Consider the following 22470-nt stretch of genomic DNA (forward strand, 5'->3'; position numbering starts at 1 on the left):
CTGTGTTCTCAGTAGTGGACTTCTTCATCTCCTGGTCTGAACAGGGAACTTCCATTCCCTACCCATCACTGGTTTGGTGTCACAAAACACTTGAGACTCTGCCCTCTCTAAATTGCCCCTTGCCCAAAGAGAATTCTTCAGTGATGTCCCTGGGTGGCACCTCCCTTGCCCAAGTGCATTGGCTATTCTCATGAAGAAGAGGGCATGGCCAGAGTGTCTTTACACCCCAGTGGTCCCCAGCTGCTGAAATGTCCCTCAGAGCTGTTTGCAGTCAGATGTAAGTTAGAGCAGCCCTGAGGCTGCTCTAAGACACTCAGAAGTCTGGACTGGTTCCTGGCCAGCCCTAGAACCCAGAGTGATGTAAAGCTACCTTTCCCACTCCCCTTGGTCCTGCACCAAGTGTAAACTCAGAACAAAGAATCTAGTCTTCTGACAATACTAGCTCTGGGAAACCGACTTTATTTCCCACCCCAGCCCCCTGACCTGCTTTTACCATGTGATCTGATTTTATAAGCACTGCCCCACGGGTTGTTTGCAGCATACACTAAAACTGGCAAGTTGGATCAAGTTTCTTCCTTGCTTTTTGTTTTGGTCGGAAAAGGGATCAGGGAAGCAGGATGCATAACCAACACTAGGTCACAAACACAGAGCTCAGAGTAGCAGCCGTGTTAGTCTGTATTCGCAAAAATAAAAGGAGTACTTGTGGCACCTTAGAGACTAACAAATTTATTTGAGCATAAGCTTTCGTGAGCTACATGAGCTGTAGCTCATGAAAGCTTATGCTCAAATAAATTTGTTAGTCTCTAAGGTGCCACAAATACTCCTTTTATTTTAGCCCAGTGGTGGCATTGGTCGCACTCTGAGTTTTGGCCTTTGAAGTGCTGACTTTTGTGAATGGAGGATTATGGAAACATCTTTTGTCTTTTTTTAAATCTCTCTTGCTGAAGAACCCAGCAGTTGCCCAGGAGGAGAGCAAGCAGTCAGTGCTGCTTGAAAACAGAGCTTAAGAATTCCTTTATGAAGAACTTGCCTAATTCTATGTCAAGTCTTAGGAAACTGCTTAAAAAAAGAGAACAGTGATTTTAGTGTGGAAAGAGATGTACAAGTGGCTGTCACAGAACACAGCGCCTGTAATAGCTACAGTCAAGCAGAGGTTATTGTGAGTAGACCTGGTCAAAACTCAAGATTTCCATTTCATGGGACATTTTGCCATTTCAAAATTTTTCATTCCAAACAAATATTTTCACAGCTTCCCACCAAACAGAACTTTTGAAAAATTCCAGTTGGGGGAAAATGTTGTCTATCCATGTCCTCCTCTTCCGAGACTTGCAATGGTATATTTGAGTGAGGCAGACACTTGCCAGGTAGGAACAAGGCTGAGATCAGCCAACCCGTTTTACCACCACCTGGTAAACATTTAGCAACTACCAAGCTAGGCTGGATTTGACCCGGAATCCTGTAAGTGAAATTCACTAGATCCTCTGAGAGGAGGTTGAGTTGTAGGTCAGGGAGAAAGGGTAGATCTGGATTTACAAAACACCTCCTCTAATCTTCAGATGGAGCCAAATTTTTCAGCTGGTCCCTATTTAACACCGCCTAGTCCCATTTCCTTTATCTAACACTGGCTGCGAGAGCCGGTCAAAACGAAACCCAGACCAAACCCCCTTGAACTCTGCATCCAGGTCCAAACTTCATGGCTTGGACCTACCGTGGTCATTGGACTCACCGAGATCCAACCCTGACACTTTTATCATGGTTAAATAGTAGTGCTTTACACAGAGCGCGGTTGGACTGTGGTGAACATGGCTGTAATTAACACATGCTCGTTCATCTTCATCGACGCACCAGGGGTTCATCGGAAAATCATCGGAAGCTGCGTTGTGCAGATGCAACTCCACTGAGATGTCTTTAAATGCCAATCTGTGCGTCATTAGGCTGGGCAGCTTCATTGATTAAACAGTCTCTTGCTACGTTTCCAGGGAGGCATGACTTCAAAGGGGGGACCCAGCATAGCCCACTTGAAAGCATGGTGCAGAAAACCAATGCATGGCTGCTGGCACTTCCTCAGCTAGTCTTTGAAAGTGGTGCCTAATAGTGAGCAGAGGTGAAAGAGCACCGTTAATGGGACTCTTATGCATATATCTTATAAAGCCTGGTTAGAAGATCAATCTTTGGTGTGGAGCTTGTTTTCAGACATGGCTAAATATACGTAATGGGGTGAGGGGGCTGGGGCTGGAATTGGAATGGCTTTAGTTGCACCACCTGTCTGCAAACCTGCCACCCTGAGATTTCCATTCTGCGAAGCGGCTGCCGCTCCAGATCCTCTTCTCCATGTTCCCATGTAACTTCCATTGAAACTGGCACAGGCCTGGCAAATCTGATGGACTAAACGTAACACCAGAATCCAGGAACTTCTGTGGCATAAAACCACGATGGCCACTGACTTGCTGGCTCAGCTCGGACAAGTTTAGATGAATCTTCTCTGAGCTTGAGTCTAGCTGTGTCTTTGCAGGCTTGTATGGTGGGGGAAGTGGGATCCTTTCTCCCAGCCCACTGTGCATGGGCAGCCAGACTCCTGGAGTTAGCACCCCATCCGGGCAAGGTGCATTTGGGAGGAATAGCTGGATAGGGCACCTGCCGGTGTTAGCAGGTGTTAATCTCCATCAAGGAGACATAAGAACTGTCTATATGCCCATGGAGGCATTCTTTGTATTCCCCTAGCACCTACAGGACCCAGCTGAAATCAGGGCCCTATTGTGCTGCACGTACGTCTATGCTGCAGCTGGGAGCATGCTGCTCAGCGCAGGTAGACAGACATGCACTGGCTCGGCTCAAGCTAGCACGCTAAAAAGAGTCATGTAGCCAGGGTAGCGTGGGTGGTGGCTAGAGCTAATCACCTGAGTACAAACCTGCCTGGAACCTTTGCGTGCGTATTTGGGTGGCTGAACTACTACCTGTGCTACCCCGGACTACACTGCTATTTGATTGTGCTAGCTTGAGCAGCGCTAGCGCATGTCTGTGTACCCACGCTGTGAAGCATGCTCCCGGCTGCAGTGGAGATGTACTCCAGGTGAGAGACAGCCCCTGACCAAAAGAGTTAATAATGTAAATAGTCAAAAGACAGGCATGTTTTTAATTTTTGGTGAAAAGGTGGCTGTACAACAAAATATTGTCATTTTAAAGCATTCAACAGCTTTAATAATGCACACCCGTGTCATAGGAATTTGGGAGGGTTCATTAGCTAATGTCTGGTAAGGGCTTTCATGGTTGTTATTGTTACTGATAATTATTTGTAGCCCCTGTGGGGTCCAATCAAGGTTCCATTGTGCTAGATATTGTGCACCCCTTCTGTGAAAAGACAGCCACTGGGCTAAAGAAATTACAGTCTAAGCCCCTGATCCCGCAAACACTTAAGCACATGCTTAACTTTATGCCCAATGGGTAGAGCTGGTGGAATTTTTTTAACTGAAAAGTTTCAGAGTAGCAGCCGTGTTAGTCTGTATTCGCAAAAAGAAAAGGAGTACTTGTGGCACCTTAGAGACTAACAAATTTATTAGAGCATAAGCTTTCGTGAGCTACAGCTCACTTCATCGGATGCATTTGGTGGAAAAAACAGAGGAGAGATTTATATACACACACATACAGAACATGAAACAATGGGTTTATCATACACACTGTAAGGAGAGTGATCACTTAAGATAAGCCATCACCAGCAGCGGGGGGGGGGGAAGGAGGAAAACCTTTCATGGTGACAAGCAAGGTAGGCTAATTCCAGCAGTTAACAAGAATATCTGAGGAACAGTGGGGGTTGGGGTGGGAGGGAGAAATACCATGGGGAAATAGTTTTACTTTGTGTAATGACTCATCCATTCCCAGTCTCTATTCAAGGCTAAGTTAATTGTATCCAGTTTGCAAATTAATTCCAATTCAGCAGTCTCTCGTTGGAGTCTGTTTTTGAAGCTTTTTTGTTGAAGGATAGCCACTCTTAGGTCTGTGATCGAGTGACCAGAGAGATTGAAGTGTTCTCCAACTGGTTTTTGAATGTTATAATTCTTGACGTCTGATTTGTGTCCATTCATTCTTTACGTAGAGACTGTCCAGTTTGGCCAATGTACATGGCAGAGGGGCATTGCTGGCACATGATGGCATATATCACATTGGTAGATGCGCAGGTGAACGAGCCTCTGATAGTGTGGCTGATGTGATTAGGCCCTATGATGGTATCCCCTGAATAGATATGTGGACAGAGTTGGCAACGGGCTTTGTTGCAAGGATAGGTTCCTGGGTTAGTGGTTCTGTTGTGTGGTGTGTGGTTGCTGGTGAGTATTTGCTTCAGATTGGGGGGCTGTCTGTAAGCAAGGACTGGTCTGTCTCCCAAGATCTGTGAGAGTAATGGGTCGTCCTTCAGGATAGGTTGTAGATCCTTGTTGATGCGTTGGAGAGGTTTAGCTTATGCTCTAATAAATTTGTTAGTCTCTAAGGTGCCACAAGTACTCCTTTTCTTTTAACTGAAAAGTTTTCCCATTGGAAAACATGGCTTTGCCAAGATTGGAATTTTCTGCCGGAAAAGTGTTGATTGGATGAAATTTCCCCAGTTGGGAGAATCAAAACAAAAACCTGCATTTTGAATTGCCGCTTCTAAACTAAACCAAAACATTTCACGTTGACATCTTGTAAAATTTTTGTTTGCATCTGAAATGTGGTAATTTCCCATGTTGATCTTTTCAATTAAAAACACTTTGGGTCTTTTTTCACATAGCAAAATTTTTGGCTTCTTTGCCATTTAATTCCCAATGAGAAATATTCTGTTTCTTGAACAGCTCTGACTGTGGACCTGATCCAAAACCCACTGCAGCTCTTTCCAGTGACTTTAGTGGAGATATTCACAGTGCATAAAACTATACCCTTTTCTTGTAAAGACTTACAAATGTGCTTAATGGTAAGATGAGAGACAATAGTTGGATACTACAAGCAGATGGGAGAAGTGCCAGGAAATGGTAAAATGACGCTCGTCAGTGTAATAAATAGTGAGGTGGAATCCTCCATATTGTTACAGTGATGATGATGATGTACCAAGCCTTTTAAATGTTACTTGTTTGGAAATTGTCAAATGCTTAAACGCTGAAAATGGCTTTTGCTTCTGCCTTGCAGGAGTCCCCTTCCCCAAGAATTTCCAGCAGGTGTGTACCAAGATCCTCACCCGCCTTTTCCGAGTCTTCGTCCACGTCTACATCCACCACTTCGATAGTATCAGCAGCATGGGTGCCGAGGCCCATGTCAACACTTGCTACAAGCACTTTTACTACTTCAGCAGAGAGTTCAGCCTCATTGACCACCGGGAGCTGGAGCCTTTGGTAAGAAATTGCCTACTTCACGTGGGGGTGAAATTCACCTCTCTGCAGAGAGAGAACACAAAGCCTGTTCCCCACCAAAGTCCGTGTCCTCATCTTAATGGCCCTTCGCCATTGAACCCTGCCCTTCGTTCCCATTCTATTATTTTCACATTGACATACTGCCAGCAGTATCTGCCTTGATCACCCTCTTCTCCCCTCTTTCCCACAAGCACCTCCATGCTTTTTCCCTTATGCTTAGGAAGAACTCCCCATCAAAAATCACAAAACCACCAACTGATCTTCTTTTTAAGTCATTCCTTAAACCCTGCCTCTGCCACAGCACCCAGAAATACCTCATGGTATCGGTTGGGCTGGTGACCACGTGGCCACTGAGACCACCCTGGCTCCTAATTTGTGTAAACACACCTCTCTGAACTGTTGCCTTGCCTTCGCCCACGCTTGCATGTCTTTATTCACCTGTTGTCTATATCCAAGCTTGTGAGCCCTCCTGGGACAGGGTACTATGCCTCGTTTAACTATGTACTATGCCTCGTTTAACAGGGCCCTGATCCCTGGCTAGGGCCCTTGCGTGCTATCACAACAATAATTTAGGTCAGCCCACCTGGTTGGATTCCAGCCATGGTGATGGAAAGATGAGTGCAAGGCACTTATGAAGAAAAAAATCAAATGTGCAGCTACAAAATGGGGAATAAGTGGTTAGGTAGTAGTACTGTCAAAAAGGATCTGGGGGTTACAGTGGATCAGAATTTGAATATGAATCAACAGTGTGATGCAGTTGCCAAAAAATGGCTGATGTGTATCATTCTGATGCGGTCCTGCTTTGAGCAGGGGGTTGGACTAGATGACCTCCTGAGGTCCCTTCCAACCCTGACATTCTGTGATTCTAGGATATATTAGCAGGTGTGTTGCATGTATGGCACTGGAGGTAATTATCCTGCTCTTCTCAGCACTGGTGAGACCTCGGCTGGAGGACTGTGTCCAATTCTGGGTGCCACACTCTAGGAAAGATGTGGATGACTTGGAGAGAGTCCACAGGAGAGCCACCAAAATGATCAACAGGTTAGAAAACCTGAGATCTATGAGGAAAGGTTAGAAAACCCAGGCATGTTGCTTCTTGTGGAAAGAAGACAGATGGGGGACCTGATGAAAGTCTTCAGATATGTTAAGGGCTGATATAAGGAGGTCAATTGTTTTCTATGTCCACTGAAGGTAGGACAAGAAGTAATGGGCTTAATCTGCAGCAAGAGAGATTTAGGTTGGATATTGGGGGGGGGGGGGGAAAGCTGTGAAACAGGCTTCCAAGGGAGATGGTGGAATCCCCATCACTGGAGATTTTTAAGTACACCTGTCAGGGATGGTCTAGCTTTATTTGGTCCTGCCGTAGTGCAGAGCACCAGACTTGATGACCTCTGAGTCCCTTCCAGCCCGACATGTCTATGATTTTGTGGCTGCAGAGAATTGTGATGACATGAAGGGTCATTTGAATGGAGAGGGCTTTATATGAGCACAGAGTTCCTCCTTCGCAAATCTGATTGCAGGCTCGGGGCCTATATCCATGCCTTTAACTCCACTGTCCTCCCCCATTGCCCGGCTGCAAGAGACATTATTTCCTGACCCGATCAGGGTTCCTCCTCCCTTTGAGCACTGTACACTCTGTGTAGTGCCACATGGCTGACGCAGGGGAGTTACTGAAAATCTAGGTCTGCTGGAAGTTTGGGAAGAAACCTATCCAGGTGCCTAATTAACTATCCTGCCTCATCACTTTGATTCTGACTCAGGTTATGATAGCTCAGCTGGCCAAAGAGCACTCAGGGTCATATGACGTACCTATCAATAGTTTAGATCAGAATTAGTTTATCTTAATGGCCTGGAGCCCTGGCAAGTAGCACCTCATCCTGATTTAGCCTAATGACACTAATCATGACAAACTTGTTCGGTATTGATGAGCTGCAGCTCAATAACTATTCCGTCCCATTGTGGTTCTTGCTGGATTGATTCCCAGCTACTCAAAAGCGTGAGTGTCACATGGTTGGAATGGGAGGTTGAAGATGCTAAAAGGTTTTCAAAGAGAGAGCTTATTTGCCAGAAGAAGTGACTGATGGGTTCCACTGAGGCCACGAGGAGCTGAGCTGCTTGGTGCGATGATGCCAGTGTTCATCTGAAGGGCAACAGGCCGGATTCATCCTTGGTGTAACTTCATCTTCCTTGGCTCTTGGTGCATCTCTAAATTGGCGTCTAACAGAGCCAACCATTCATGATAGCTTGCGTGCTCAGCAGATGGCTTGCTCTGTGCGTGACCACCTGGGGGCTAAGGGAATGGCTAAGTCTTAGGTCAAATACTCTGACTCAGTGATTCAAACCCCAGCAAGGTAACTTCTTCTGAGTCAGAGAAAGTAAGTCCTAGGATCGTGGGGTGCATAGACCCCAGGCTGCCATGACCATGAACGGGTTAACAGGTAGACCAGCTCTCTCAGCTAAGCATAGACTCCTTCAGCAGAAGAGCAGCTGCAAGTTGGACTTCCAGAGAAAAAGAATCAAACTGTGAGTCTGGAAGAGGGTTACAGGAGTGGTGGACCAGGAAGCACCAAGGGATTGCGAGGAGCCAGTCCCTGCTGCATAATGAAGGGTCCCTTGGATCCCAGAGGAGTGAGCAGGCCTTGCTGGGGTCTCCTACCAACAAAGGGATCTGGAGCCAAGGGGTCTGGAGTCTATGGGGGCTGGGATTATAGTTTCTTTGCTAGGGTTCACTGGGCTCCTGGTCTGTTAGACTTTTTACTGCCCCTCAAGGGGAGAGGATATAGATGACTCAGCTGGAGTCCTAAGAGGAAGCCACCCTGCACAGGGCCAAATGACTGATGATGGAGGGAGAGAAACTGAGGCAGTTGCCATGGCATCATGCACAGCTGCGAGAGGGCGCTGACTGCGAAAGGCACCCCAGACCCCTGTGCAATTCGTTCACTTTCAGAAGTGATGGAAAATCAAGGTCCCATCTGCTTTGTGCAGTCCATAAATAGCTCAGGGCATTTCTCCTGTGAGCAGGGGGATTTGCTCGGAGTTCCTTCTCCAAAACTGCCCTCCACTTGACCATGTGCTGGCTGGCCGCCGCTCTAGTCTGCCCCAGAGATGGCTGAATTTTGCCAGGGTGGTGTGTAGAAGGCCAAATCACTCAGTAAGATCTAGCTAGCTGTTTTTGTAAAGTGGTTTTTCTCTGCTATACATGTGAAAAATATGGCTTATTAGTGCAGCCAAGACTCCAACCAGAATCCCATGGGCAGAAGGCAGCAGCTGAGCATGCCCCCCCCCCCAAAAACAGCCCCCCCTCTGGCTGAGACAGCAGGAGCTGTGCTAAGCTTGTCTCATCAGGGAGCTGCTCTTTTCCGCCTCTGGCCCCAAACACTATTAAAGACCAGGAAGCTGAAGAGGATGAGAGGGGGGGAAAAATGTTGCTATAATAAACCACTTCCCCCTCCCTAATGCGCTTTCCTTTAAGACACAATAAGTGGAAGTTTCAGTGCTAACATCCTTGCACCCTTTCAATAGGTCCCGGGTCTTTGTTTGTTTGATGGGTTTTTTTTGTTTGTTTGTTTGTTTGTTTGTTTTTGCTGGCTGTGTCCCGGTGTGAATTGTAAGAATGAGAAAATAATATTTTGCACCTAAATCGTCCCTTTCAGCAAAGGACCTCAATGCACTTTAGCAAGATGAATGAACTTGGTGAGGCCTCATCTGGAGTACTGTGTCCAGTTTTGGGCCCCACACTACAAGAAGGATGTGGAAAAATTGGAAAACATCCAGCGGAGGGCAACAAAAATGATTAGGGCGCTGGAGCACATGACTTATGAGGAGAGGCTGAGGGAACTGGGATTGTTTAGTCTGCGGAAGACAAGAATGGGGGGGGATTTGATAGCTGCTTTCAACTACCTGAAAGGAGGTTCCAAAGAGGGTGGATCTAGACTGTTCTCAGTGGTAGCAGATGACAGAACAAGGAGCAATGGTCTCAAGTTGCAGTGGAGGAGGTTTAGGTTGGATATTAGGAAAAACTTTTTCACTAGGAGGGTGGTGAAACACTGGAATGCGTTACCTAGGGAGGTGGTGGAATCTCCTTCCTTAAAAGTTTTTAAGGTCAGGCTTGAGAAAGCCCTGGCTGGGATGCTTTAGTTGGGGATTGGTCTTGCTTTGAGCAGGGGGTTGGACTAGATGACTTCCTGAGGTCCCTTCCAACCCTGATGTTCTATGATATTCTATCAACTTATCTTGCTTTTCAGAAGGGGTAAACTGAGGCAGACTAAGTGACTTGGTTGAAGTCAAACTGCAAGTCAGTGGCAGGACCTGGAACAGAACTTTCAGGGTCCTACTCTACCCACTAGTCTACAATGCCCCGCTCCACACAGGAGACCATTAGTCATCTGGTGTGACTCATATAACAGAGGGCAGATTCTTACTCCTAGCCATGGTGATATGGATTTTTTTTCGTGCACCCTTTCATGAAATTCGTATCTAGATATTTGTTGTTGTTCATTTGGAATATACACCTATGACACCTTCCTCCAGTCCTCTAAAGCAACAGGCTGATTTTGTGTGCAGCCTTGACAGCTGTTGACTGTGTTTCGGGTCATGGACTCAGTCAGCCCTTTTCATTGGGGAATGTAAGATATGCAGAGAGCAGCTGCATCAGAGAGCTTCTGTCTCTGCTCCTGCTCTCTCAGCTAGCCTCCCTTTCTGTCATAGAATATCAGGGTTGGAAGGGACCTCAGGCAGTCATCTAGTCCAACCCCCTGCCCAAAGCAGGACCAATCCCCAATTTTTGCCCCATATCCCTAGATGGCCCCCTCAAGGATTGGACTCACAACCCTGGGTTTAGAAGGCCAATGCTCAAACCACTGAGCTATCCCTCCCCCTCCCTATCCACCTGTTCCTTTTACCAGGTGGAAGCATGGTGTAGTGGCTATAACAGAGCCTGAGAGTCGGGAGAAGTGGCGCTTTATTCTTGGCTCTGCCGCTCACTCGCTTGTGTGACTCTCACAACCTCCCCAGGGTAGTAGATCATGACTGCGGTATCGTGGGCACTTGGGAACTGGACTGCATCTTACAGGCCTGTTTCATGAAAGTTAACAAACAGCCTCTCAAGTGATAATGACAGGTTTCAGAGTAGCAGCCGTGTTAGTCTGTATCCGCAAAAAGAAAAGGAGGACTTGTGGCACCGTAGAGACTAACACATTTATTTGAGCATAAGCTTTTGTGAGCTACAGCTCACTTCATCGGATGCACGCAGTGGAAAATACAGTGGGGAGATTTATATACACAGAACATGAACCAATGGGTGTTATCATACACACTGTAACGAGAGTGATCAGGTAAGGTGAGCTATTACCAGCAGGCGAGAGGGGGGCGGGGGGGCGGGGAGGAACCTTTTGTATGATAATCAAGGTGGGCCATTTCCAGGAGTTGACAAGAACATGTGGGGGAGGGGGGAATAAACATGAGGATATAGTTTTACTTTGCATAATGACACATCCACTCCCAGTCTTTATTGAAGCCTAAGTTAATTGAATCCAGTTTGCAAATTAATTCCAATTCAGCAGTCTCTTGTTAACTATTCCTCATGTTTTATTTCCCCCGCAACTGTCAACTGCTGGAAATGGCCCACCTTTATTATCATAGAAAAGGTTCCCGCGCCCCCCCCCCCCCCCGCTCTCCTGCTGGTAATAGCTCACCTTACCTGATCACTCTTATTACAGTGTGTATGGGAACATTGGTTCATGTTCTCTGTGTATATAAATCTCCTCATTGTATTTTCCACTGCATGCATCCAATGAAGTGAGCTGTAGCTCACGAAAGCTTATGCTCAAATAAATTTGTTAGTCTCTAAGGTGCCACAAGTCCTCCTTTTCTTTTTTTCAAGTGATAATGACTTTAACTTACTGCTGACCTGGGCTGGATTCATCCTGGTGGCCAATGGAAGAAAGGTTTGTATGTCAAGGGTATGATCAGAAGAATTTATGAAAACTTTTTTGTTATGGGGAGGTTGTTTTTGGTTTTTGCAAATAGTCAATGTTTAAGCAAACTTTTTGAAATAAAATCTGTAACATCTCTTTTTTTAAAGAAAGCCCAAGAAGACATGAGGAAAGTCGGATTGATTGAGACTTGGGCAGGTCAGTCCTGGCAACATGCTGAATGATACCTTGCCATTTCATCCTTTCTGAGTGTGGTGTATAGGAATTGGGGGGTACCCCTTTAAACAGTTTGGGAGCTGCCTCCTTGTCACCTCTTGCAGAAGCCCCCGGATCCTAACATAGCAATTTATATATATAAATCTGTAGCTAGGTCTTTGTAAATAAGAAACCCAGTTCTTTGGAACCCCACTCGGTCTCTTTTTCTCACATTATTCTTGTGTTGAGAGCAAAGATATGACACCGAGCTTACCATCAGGCTTATTGTTTACAGCCAATGCTGTGAAATCACTAGCACCAAACCCAGAGCAAATTGGTCACTAGCATCACCACCTGAACTGTTTCCTTGGCTTCTGTCCGTTGCCATTGTGGTTCTTTAGTATTTTCCTCTCTTGATCTTGCTAAGAAAACGGAGTGGATGTTTATTGCTGAGAAGTAACAAATTAGTGGCTTGTCTCAAGCTTGTTTCTTAGCTTTAAAAGAGTGTGGGGATGTGCGTTTGGGGGGAGGGGGAATGATAGAGCAATTTAGAGATCTGGGAGGCAAAAGTTGAAAACCCCAAAGCCCTTGTGGATGATAAAAAAAAAAAAAAAATTAAAATTGTTTCTAAAGGCTGAGAATATCTGGCATCCCCCATGATGTGGCTCCCATGGGCAAACTGGAGACAACAGGCATAACTGGCAGTGTGGACTCGTAGGCAGACCAATGGATGGAGAACCTAGGTCTCGGAGTCCATTCCTGGCTCTGTTGCTGGGTGACCACTGGAAAGTCTCGTCACCATCTAAGAATTGCAAAACCTGTTGCATCCCTGAGCAGATTGATGCAGAGAGGCATGCAAGTAATTTGAGCTCAGGAGGTCTGGGCTATTTAGTTGTGGGGAGGGTACTAGTAGAAAGGGGGTCCGGTTTCTAGATACTTTCTTCCTGAAGCTAAGTGAAAAGACACATTCGCTGTATCCAGCCATTCTGTAAGCGAGACTTCTGACTTCACTGGGGTTGCACTGGCCTACACTAGGTCTTAACTTGCCCATGTAGCCCCCCACAGTTGTAACTTGCATCTGGCATCCCACTTGTGAGGCTTTGTACTCTGCAAACCAGTCTTGGAAGGGAGCCCCCATCCTTGAAGGGCTACAGGGGCCTTCTGGACACTCCATATGGCCCATACAAGAGGGTTAGAGGCCACGGCCATCACATCATAGTTGCTCTGTACCAGCTAGTTCTGTAAAAAGAAAAGGAGTACTTGTGGCACCTTAGAGACTAACAAATTTATTAGAGCATAAGCTTTCGTGAGCTACAGCTCACTTCATCGGATGCATTTGGTGGAAAAAACAGAGGAGAGATTTATATACACACACACAGAGAACATGAAACAATGGGTTTATCATACACACTGTAAGGAGAGTGATCACTTAAGATAAGCCATCACCAGCAGCAGGGGGGGGAAAGGAGGAAAACCTTTCATGGTGACAAGCAAGGTAGGCTAATTCCAGCAGTTAATAAGAATATCTGAGGAACAGTGGGGGATGGGGTGGGGGGGAGAAATACCATGGGGAAATAGTTTTACTTTGTGTAATGACTCATCCATTCCCAGTCTCTATTCAAGCCTAAGTTAATTGTATCCAGTTTGCAAATTAATTCCAATTCAGCAGTCTCTCGTTGGAGTCTGTTTTTGAAGCTTTTTTGTTGAAGGATAGCCACTCTTAGGTCTGTGATCGAGTGACCAGAGAGATTGAAGTGTTCTCCAACTGGTTTTTGAATGTTATAATTCTTGACGTCTGATTTGTGTCCATTCATTCTTTTACGTAGAGACTGTCCAGTTTGGCTAATGTACATGGCAGAGGGGCATTGCTGGCACATGATGGCATATATCACATTGGTAGATGCGCAGGTGAACGAGCCTCTGATAGTGTGGCTGATGTGATTAGGCCCTATGATGGTATCCCCTGAATAGATATGTGGACAGAGTTGGCAACGGGCTTTGTTGCAAGGATAGGTTCCTGGGTTAGTGGTTCTGTTGTGTGGTGTGTGATGAGTCATTACACAAAGTAAAACTATTTCCCCATGGTATTTCTCCCTCCCAACCCACCCCCCACTGTTCCTCAGATATTCTTGTTAACTGCTGGAATTAGCCTACCTTGCTTGTCACCATGAAAGGTTTTCCTCCTTCCCTTCCCCCCCCCCCCCCCCCCCCCCCCGCTGCTGGTGATGGCTTATCTTAAGTGATCACTCTCCTTACAGTGTGTATGATAAACCCATTGTTTCATGTTCTCTGTGTGTGTGTATATAAATCTCTCCTCTGTTTTTTCCACCAAATGCATCCGATGAAGTGAGCTGTAGCTCACGAAAGCTTATGCTCTAATAAATTTGTTAGTCTCTAAGGTGCCACAAGTACTCCTTTTTCTTTTAGCTGATTTCTGATATCTTTTTACATATCAACTCCATCCTCTCCGCTGATACTTTTTCTGCTACATTTAAAAAAATAATAATAATAAAGCACTGGAGGAAAAAAAAGGCTGAAATTAGATTTTTACAGCTCAAGCCTTTATGGATTCTAGCTTCTTATGACCTCCTTGGCAATATCACCAAGGCAACTCTTAAAGGGGCACTAAGAAGCTCTCCTGTTTTGCTCCCCATATCTTACTTCAGCCCTATCCTCCTTTCATTCCTGAAACTTTTTCAGGGTGTCTTAAGTTAGATTCAGTTTAGAAATGAAATAAAACACTCCTACCAACCCTTCTCTGGCAGGTTTACAAATTCCTCTCAAATACACACCCAGCTGATTGTGAACCAGAGAAAAACCAGAAACTTGCTTTCCTGAGGCAAAATGATTTCGCTGAATTATTGGAATAGATCCTCAGCTGGTACAAACCTGCAGTCGGCTTTGCTCCTGTGAAGTCAACAGGTTATTCTGATTTCCACCATCCGAGAATCTCGCCCAGCTAATGTAGCTGGCGTTGAAAGACGGATGCACTGCAAGGAAAACATTCCATTTGCCTGAACAGAGCTTGCTTTCTATAGGGGCCTCTGTCTTGTCTTGTCTTTTCCCGTGTACAACTTCTGTGGCTAAGGACCAGTATTTCTATATGAAGGCTATAAAAAAAAATGTACTGCTTGTTGTTTGAGAGGAGATGGCATATAGGACAGTCGGGCTACTGGTTTGGGGGACTAAGTTGGTGCTAAGAGTGTGTATGTGCAGCTCTCTTTCTCCCTGCCTCGTGGTTAGACCACGTAAAGAGGTTTGAGTTTGCAACTGCCTCTGAGCTAATTGCCTTGGCTGTTTAGGTTAAGCTGTAAAGGTTCTTATGTTAAGATCCAGAGGTTCTGTGTTGGCCCCCGCAAAGAGTCCTTAATTTCTGTTGTGTGCATTTAGAGATGTGATATAGGGGGGCATGCATAATGCAGAGGTAGCATCTTCCTGGTCCCTACAACCACTGCAGCGTTTACCCTCTTAGGGAAAAATTCCCACTTGTGTTTTTCTGGAGCTGGCCCTTTAAATTTGGGTCAAACCCTAACCCTAACCGTTGTGCAACTGGCAGCCTCTTTGCCTTGCAGCCGGTAAGCATCTGGTGTGTCTTCCCTTTCTGCGAGGAGATGGCATCTTCTCCCACACGTGATCTTTTAAACATTTTTATTTCTTTAAACAACTCCCGGGGGGGGGATATTTCCAAGCTCTCCGCAGGATGCCGATTAAGCCTATCATGGAAATAGCTATTTAATGATTAGCCAGCTGGCTCCCCACTCCACCATGTGTTAGCTAGTCATGGTGCTTTTTATTTTTTTCTTAAAGCCCCAGCTCCTGGAATCATGTGATTAGGTGAGGTTTTAGAGTAGCAGCCATGTTAGTCTGTATCCACAAAAGAACAGGAGGACTTGTGGCACCTTAGAGATGAACACATTTATTTGGGCATAAGCTTAGGTTTCTAGCCCTCACGGTTGTGAAGAAAAAATTGAAAACATGAATTCTAAAGGCTCAAAAGGCAAATAAAAACCCCAGTATTATTTTTTAAGACTCTCATGACTTGTAAGACAATCTCATCATTTGGCAGGGGGAGGGGGGGCTGGCTTATGACTTTTGTACCACAAGGGTTGGCCATACTGAGGCACTGCAGCACAGATGGTACATAAATCATGCACTGATCTTCCTGCTGTAATATTTAGCAGCACAGAGTGACACTGTCCCTGTGGAATTGAGTCAATTTCAAAAAGTAGTCTCAGGTTCCACATTTGCCCCTCAGTCCCTCTCTCAGTCCTTGTGATTTTTACAATCACTTTTTTTTTCTTTTTCCTTTTTAATGTATTTTCCCTCCTCTCTTGTTATATGATAGCCAATTTCTTTTGTTGTATGCCTATCTGACTGTACAGGGGAAACTGAAACTGATTTATTGGTAAAATGGAAGAAATAAAGTATCTCTTTAATCTTTCAGCTATACTAATCTTAGGCTTTCTCTATAATTTGGCTTTTTTTTTTTTTTTTTTTGCGTTGACACGATCCCTTTAAGGATGAATTGAGAGCCTTAATTCTGAGAATGTGTTCACTTCTGTGATTATAAAATACCATTCTTAAATGATAATTTAATGTCTTTGTGTGTGCCCACCCTATAAATAACATTTCTTCTTCTAGCTTAGTAATGACCCTATTTTAATGACAATAGACCTCTAGAAAGTAATTAGCTCTCCATGCTCAGCATTTATTTCCTAAAAGAGGCATCTCTGCATACTGATTTTTTCTTTTCCCCCAAATAATTTATTTTGCAGAGCTAATTATCAGCCCAGCTAAGAGTTCTGTCTTAGCAGTGGTACACTCTTGGGCTTCTTCTTAAAGAAGGCAAATCATTAGCTTGATAAATGTGTTTTATGATCGTTTTAATGACTGGATTTGGTCATGAGACAAAGCTGCTCATTCCCTCCTTAGGTATCTAGTTGTGTCCAGTTCTGTGTCCCAGCCGTCAAACCCTTTTCCTTCCCCCCGTGAGTTGGGACCAGAACTACCCCCCCAGCTCCTGGAAATTCTCCCACCAAATCTGAACGAGCAGCGCTGTCCTATCTGCTCCCAGCCCTCAATCCTCCATTCACAGGTGTCGTCCCACACTCCAAGGGTTAGAAGATCAATGCCCATTTACTTATAAAAGTTCACCCATCCATAACTGAGATTAAATGACTGTGCGAATAGGACCTAGACAAAAACAATGCATCACAATGCAACAATGCTTTGGAAACAGCAGCCACAGTTAACAGTAATTCACATTTCTAACCATCCCAAAGGAACCGCCAGCACCACTGCAGTCCAGTTGCTTCAGAGGTGGAGTACAGTAGCCAATCGGTGCACAGGGCCCATCCAGTTTTGAATAAAGTCAATGGAAACACTCTTGTTGACTTCAACTGGAGCTGGATCACGCCCTCCATGAGCTACACCAAAGTGGAGGGAAAGGAAAGTGTTGGATAGGACAGCAGGGCAAACCCCTTCTCTTATGGAAAAGTGTTATGAGATCTTTAGTGCCCGCTGATCTAGACAGTGTTTGAGGTATCATCTAAGGGACTCTCCGTGTGAACTGCATGCTCCTGTCTAAACATTTCCACTCCAGTTGGTCTGGAAGGAATCCGCCCCCTTGTAAGACAGACTCAGCACTGGGTACAACTGGTCTCGAAGGGCTTGATCCAAAGCCCATTGACATCCATGAAAAGATTCTCATTGACTTTGGATCAGGGCTTATACTATTTGGAGCAGGGGCGTGGTTATTTGTTCAGCATATTCTGCACATCATGAACAACTGCAAGGCTAGAAAGATCCTAAACATTACAGCTGCGATTCAGTGACGCAATTAAGCTTCCCCCAGCTAAGCCCATGCTTGGTTAGGGGACTGAAGTGCTTTGCTAACTATGTTAAGGTGGTAATCAGAAATTCTTAGTACGCTGCCATGGGTGCAAGTCTCGGGGAGTACAAGAAATTAGGGGTCACTGTTCTCTTTTTAGGGACAGATTCTGACAGCCTTTCTCAGGTCAAGAAGCACTGTAATCCACAGGTAAGAAAGGTGAGGCGAAAGGTGTTATTTAAAGGGAGGAAGGGTATGAGAATGTAGCAAAAACAACCAGAACTGTGCAGACTGAGATTTTTTTCCTCCTCAGAACTCTTTTATTTCAAAACCAAGTAAGGTGATTTGGTGAATAAATAAATCTGAAATGGTAGCCAGGAGAAGGCCGAATGAACTTGTCTGAATGGGGTTTGTTTTGCAAGTTGGCTTTAGTTGTTGTCTCCTTGAAACATAGTCCCATTGGCAAGCCAGAGGGACCAGGTTCAGTATGATCCTCTGGTGAAAAATGCCCATGAGACAGCATGGGAGAGTGATGTCAGTTTCCTCATGGCCCTTCATCATTGCGGAACTGCCAAGCTGGCTGAAATTCCACCTTGATAAAACACATTGTTTTGTCTGTTCTTTTTTTTTTTTTTTTCCACACAGAAAGAAATGACAGAGAGAATTTGCCACTGAGGTGATGTCTGCCGAGAAGTCTGTCCTTCTACCCTGGAGCCCACTTGCAATGGGATGGAAATGCGGAATGCTGGACAATCTGACTCCGAGCTCTTGCTGTGGAAGGAACAGTGTTTATATTATCCCAGTCTCTGTTACGTGGATACTTTATTTTTAGAAACCATTGGCCAGAACGGGGATAGGACGTGTGTGTGTGTGTGTGTGTGTGTGTGTGTGTGTGTGTGAGAGAGAGAGAGAGAGAGTGGGGGGGGGGTTTAAATACATACCACAGATTTCATTCTTATCCCCATGAGCCCTAATCACCCGCTTCTTTATTCCCCGTCAATCCCATCCCCTACACACCTGGTGTGTCCTAAATTATGTGGTTTTCCTTTAATTATGGCACTGATGGCTGGAGGGTGAAATCCCTAGCTAAATGCTTCAGTGATTACATCTGCTCACTGGATTGTGACCCTATTTTGATGACAATAGACCTCTAAGCAAGTAGTTGTTTTGAGGGTGGGGACAAGGAAGGGGTTTGGATAAGGCAGGGGTTCAGATAATATAGGGTTTTGGATAACCAGGAGTTTACTATACCAGGATTCTGGCTGCCCCATGTGCAGGTATGTGAAGAAAGCTCCTTTTCCACCATTGCACGCCTGTGCACTAGCAGCCAGGACACAGACACTGGGAAGGAGTTGACTAGCTCACTTTAGAAATGTTCCTAAAAGGGTAGAGAAACACATGGGGAAAAAGCACCAAGAATCACATTCACCCTGCACCACCCCCCGGCTTCAGCCAGGCGAAGGGGAGCTGCGGAGCAGGGGCGCACACAATGACTAGCACCAAGAGAACTGATTTCCTCTGTGCTCTCCAACAGTCAAATGGAGGTGCTTATTATCTGAATACTGAGCCGGGGGTCTAATCTCAGTTCTCATGGCTTCCTTTAGTTGGGCTCTGGATCTTGTGCTTAATAAAAACTCCCAGGACCCTGTTTGACATTCCAGTGAAGTCAGTAGTGTTACACCAGGGATGAATTTCACCCACGCACATCCTGGTCTGTCCAGTGGTGGGTCACTGAGAGCTCTTCCTTCCAAACCCGGAAGGTTGGCTACAAATACAACCGTGTAACAGGGCTGGGTGAAGTTCAGCTGATGTGGTTTGTGGTAGGGAAGGAGAATGGGATTGTGGGAACCAGAGTCAATCTGACTAGAGCTGGTCAAAACTGACGATTGAAACAGTTTTGTACCGAACAATGGCTTATTCCTCAAAATGGAAATTTCCATGGGAATGATTTCTCCCCCACCTCCTCCTCGAGTATCCAAAAACTGAAACACTTTGGCCAAATCCCCCCATATCTTCAGTTTTCAATTGAAAATTTTTCAGTTTGTTGGCTCTTTAATCTAGCAGAGGTGTAACAAGATCCAACGGCTGGTAGTTGTTGCTGGACACGTTTAGATTGGAAAGAAAGCATATATTTTTAACGGTGAGCATCATTAGCCATTGGACCAGCTTCCTAAGGATTGCAGTTGGTTCTACATCACTAGCAATTCTAAATTAAGATCGGATGTCTTCCTAAAAGATCTGCTCTGGTTCAAACAGGAATTATTTCAGAGATGTTCTCTGGCCTGTGTTATACAGGACATCAGACTAGCTGATCACAGTGGTCCCTTCTGGCCTCTAATTGGGGGGTGGGTTGTTGGGTTTTTTTTTTTTTAAAAAAAACCCCAAAACTTTTAAAGGAAAATGGAGATGAAAACAGGATTTTTCATGGGAACAAATACCATCCCCACTAGTTCTGGCTCTGTTTTGGGGGTTGAGCAGAGCCCCAAAACTGACATCAAAACTCACTCGAAACTGCTGAGTTTTTCATTCAATTTTGACGTGAAACCGTATGAAGCTGTGAGTCTTCCTTCAGCACCTAAAGTAAGCCCCAGCTCCCTCAAAACCAGGTCTGCTTTCCCCAGAAAGCTTTGCAAATCTCTGGTAAGCCAGGGCTGCATTTCAAGGGCCTGATGCTGCGAGATGAGCATCCCTAGGCCAATCTGGGATGTCTGTGAGCATTGAGGGCTGACCCACCTCGTGTTCAGGCTCCAAGTCTTTATCAAAAATCCAACAACCAGGCAGCTGCAGGTGATGGCAAGATTTGCATGAAGTTTCATAGTGCTCTTATCTAGGAGTTTACAATCTAGTAGCTTCTGGTTTCAGGGCCAAATTCACTGCGGGGGCAACTCCACTGAATTCACTGAACGTGGCCCTTTTTGGGTAAAGGATCATTAATGTGTTTACAATTGCAATAAAATATCGCACCACCATCCCCATCCCTACATTTTCAGGGCCATGCAATTCCCACGGACTTCATGTGGTTAAAACCCCATGCAGCGCTTTTAGACATAGTCATTACAGTCATGCATCTCCCTTCTTCCACACTAACCAACCTACCAGTTGCTGCATCCCCACAGGGACCATTTTTTCAAGGAGCAATATTTCCCCTCTTGTCCCTTAGCGAAGATAACTTCATCAGTCTGGGCTATTCTAAATGGGTCTTGGAGCATCATGTATAGGTGGCCTTGGTGACACATGCATTCCAATCCGGACAGTGTCATTTTTGCAGGTATTGTCATGGTTTCTTCTCCCTTTGTGTATATAAATAAACGCTTCCTTTGAAATGCTCTATGAAGGACTTAGAGCAAAAATGAAGGACAAAGGATTTACAGAAAGGAACAAGCGATGTGGCACCGAATGATGAATCATCTTCCTGTTACTGCTTCTGGAAGGCTAACAGCAAGCAGCACGTAGGTTTCCCCATGTTGCTGGGTGGGGGGATATTTCACCAGAGAAATATGGGTTCTGTGTTGTTTCTAACTCTCTGGGAATGTTCCATCAGAGGAATGTTCTTTGCTTTGGAGACGTTCGTTGCATGACAAGTAGCGCATGTCGTGATACAAAGTGAAGGTGGGAAATCATAATGGGAAAAACCATCAATATTTTTGGACAAGCTCTCTCGGCTTTGAATGCCTCAGACACTGCTACTGGATGTGGTCTTATCGGAATCAAATCTTGCACCTTGGAGGATCTTACCATTTAAACTCTGATGGGCTGGTAAAATCACACGTTAGAAATTCCCCATATCATGCTTGTAATACCTACTAATGAGTGCAGTGTTACACTGGCCTTTGGGCAAGAGGTGAAGTGATTTCTTGGGTTTTTTGTTTGTTATATATCAAATGATCTGAGCCACAGTATAGTTACATTTGTGTCTTCCGGCCTTTCTCTGTAGAGGTTTTATATGTTATATGGCGTCAATATTTATATTGTGTGCTGTACTGTTTTTTTGCTTATGAAACTGAAATGTTAAAGCCAGTATTCAAGTGCACCAGCAAATTTGTGTGCTCAAAGCACTTACTTTATTTTTTAAATCTTGTATACCAGATGTGTATTTTTTACATAGAAACAAGAAAGAAAAAAGGAGCAAAAAGGGGGGGAAGTGCCACTCCAATATTTTATGCATAAAATAACTGATAAAATTCCAAATGTTCTCATTTTGTTACGAATTAAAGAAACATGAACAAACTGGTGTTTTCCAATTTTCACTGGTTAATTTGTTGTAGTAGGGTTATCAGAAACTGGGATAATTCTAACAATGGACCTGATCCAGAGGTCCCGACTCCCACTGATTTCAGTGAACCTGGCAACTCTCTGGGTCAGAAAAGAGGTATGGTAAAAAAGACTCCCAAACCACTGCTGGTAATCGGCTTGGAGTATTAACTCCACTGATGGAAAATTAGTGCATGATGCAAACAAATCACATGAGGGACTAGCTGAGAAAGGGAAGATTAAGACTCCAGTCCTGCAAATGCTTAGGTACATGCTCAACTTTAAGCGTGTGAGTAATCCTGTTGTTCTCAGGGAAACTACTCATGTGCTTAGTTACTTGTGCATAAGCTTTTCCAGGGTTGCAGATTGAGAACCTCACCTGTTTTGATTTTGATGCGAGTTTAACTAGGGTAAGGGTTTCTGGCCTGATGTATTATTTAAAATGAATGTAAGAGACGAGGCTGGATCCGGATTTCTGTTACCTCAGTGAAAATCCAGAGCAACTCATTGGTGTTTACATAGAGGTAGCAGACCAGAGTCAAGCCTATTTTGTATTTCTTGGAATTATCCAGACTTTTACTTACCTATCTTTTGTAAAGCACTTTGAAATCTATGAATGAAAAGGGCAATAAAGGAGTTAAGTATTATTTAATTCCACGAATATAGCCCATTGGCATGACCCAGTTACAGCACAGCTAGGTTCCATTCAGATGGTGTATGTTAATAATGTTGGAACTAGGTTAGGAGACAGCAGCATTGTAACTGGGTCGCATGAAGCCCTCTGTGTTGTTTCTAATATCAACATAGTGTACCCAGGCCTTTAAGTTTACTGTGTTCTACTTCTCTTACGTGAATTGGAAATAGAGGCAAATTTTGATATTGAGCCCAT

General features: G+C 44.8%; 1 protein-coding gene across 3 annotated transcripts in view; it reads left to right on the plus strand.

Annotated features, from left to right (window-relative positions):
- MOB3C (MOB kinase activator 3C) overlaps nucleotides 1-21557 on the plus strand; it is a 46997-nt gene extending 25440 nt beyond the window's left edge. For 2 of the 3 annotated variants that reach the window (XM_038412131.2, XM_038412133.2), the window contains exons 3-6: nucleotides 5152-5354; nucleotides 11455-11503; nucleotides 17976-18202; nucleotides 18248-21557. In XM_038412131.2, coding sequence (XP_038268059.1) covers nucleotides 5152-5354; nucleotides 11455-11503; nucleotides 17976-18010 — 287 coding nt within the window. In that variant the 3' untranslated portion in view covers nucleotides 18011-18202; nucleotides 18248-21557. The remainder of the gene's footprint in view (nucleotides 1-5151; nucleotides 5355-11454; nucleotides 11504-17975; nucleotides 18203-18247) is intronic. The other variant, XM_038412136.2, reaches the window with a different exon arrangement.
- The last annotated feature ends 913 nt before the right edge of the window (nucleotides 21558-22470 follow it).

The sequence above is a fragment of the Dermochelys coriacea genome, chromosome 8 (genome assembly GCF_009764565.3).
Source record: "Dermochelys coriacea isolate rDerCor1 chromosome 8, rDerCor1.pri.v4, whole genome shotgun sequence".
NCBI classification, from domain to species: domain Eukaryota; kingdom Metazoa; phylum Chordata; order Testudines; family Dermochelyidae; genus Dermochelys; species Dermochelys coriacea.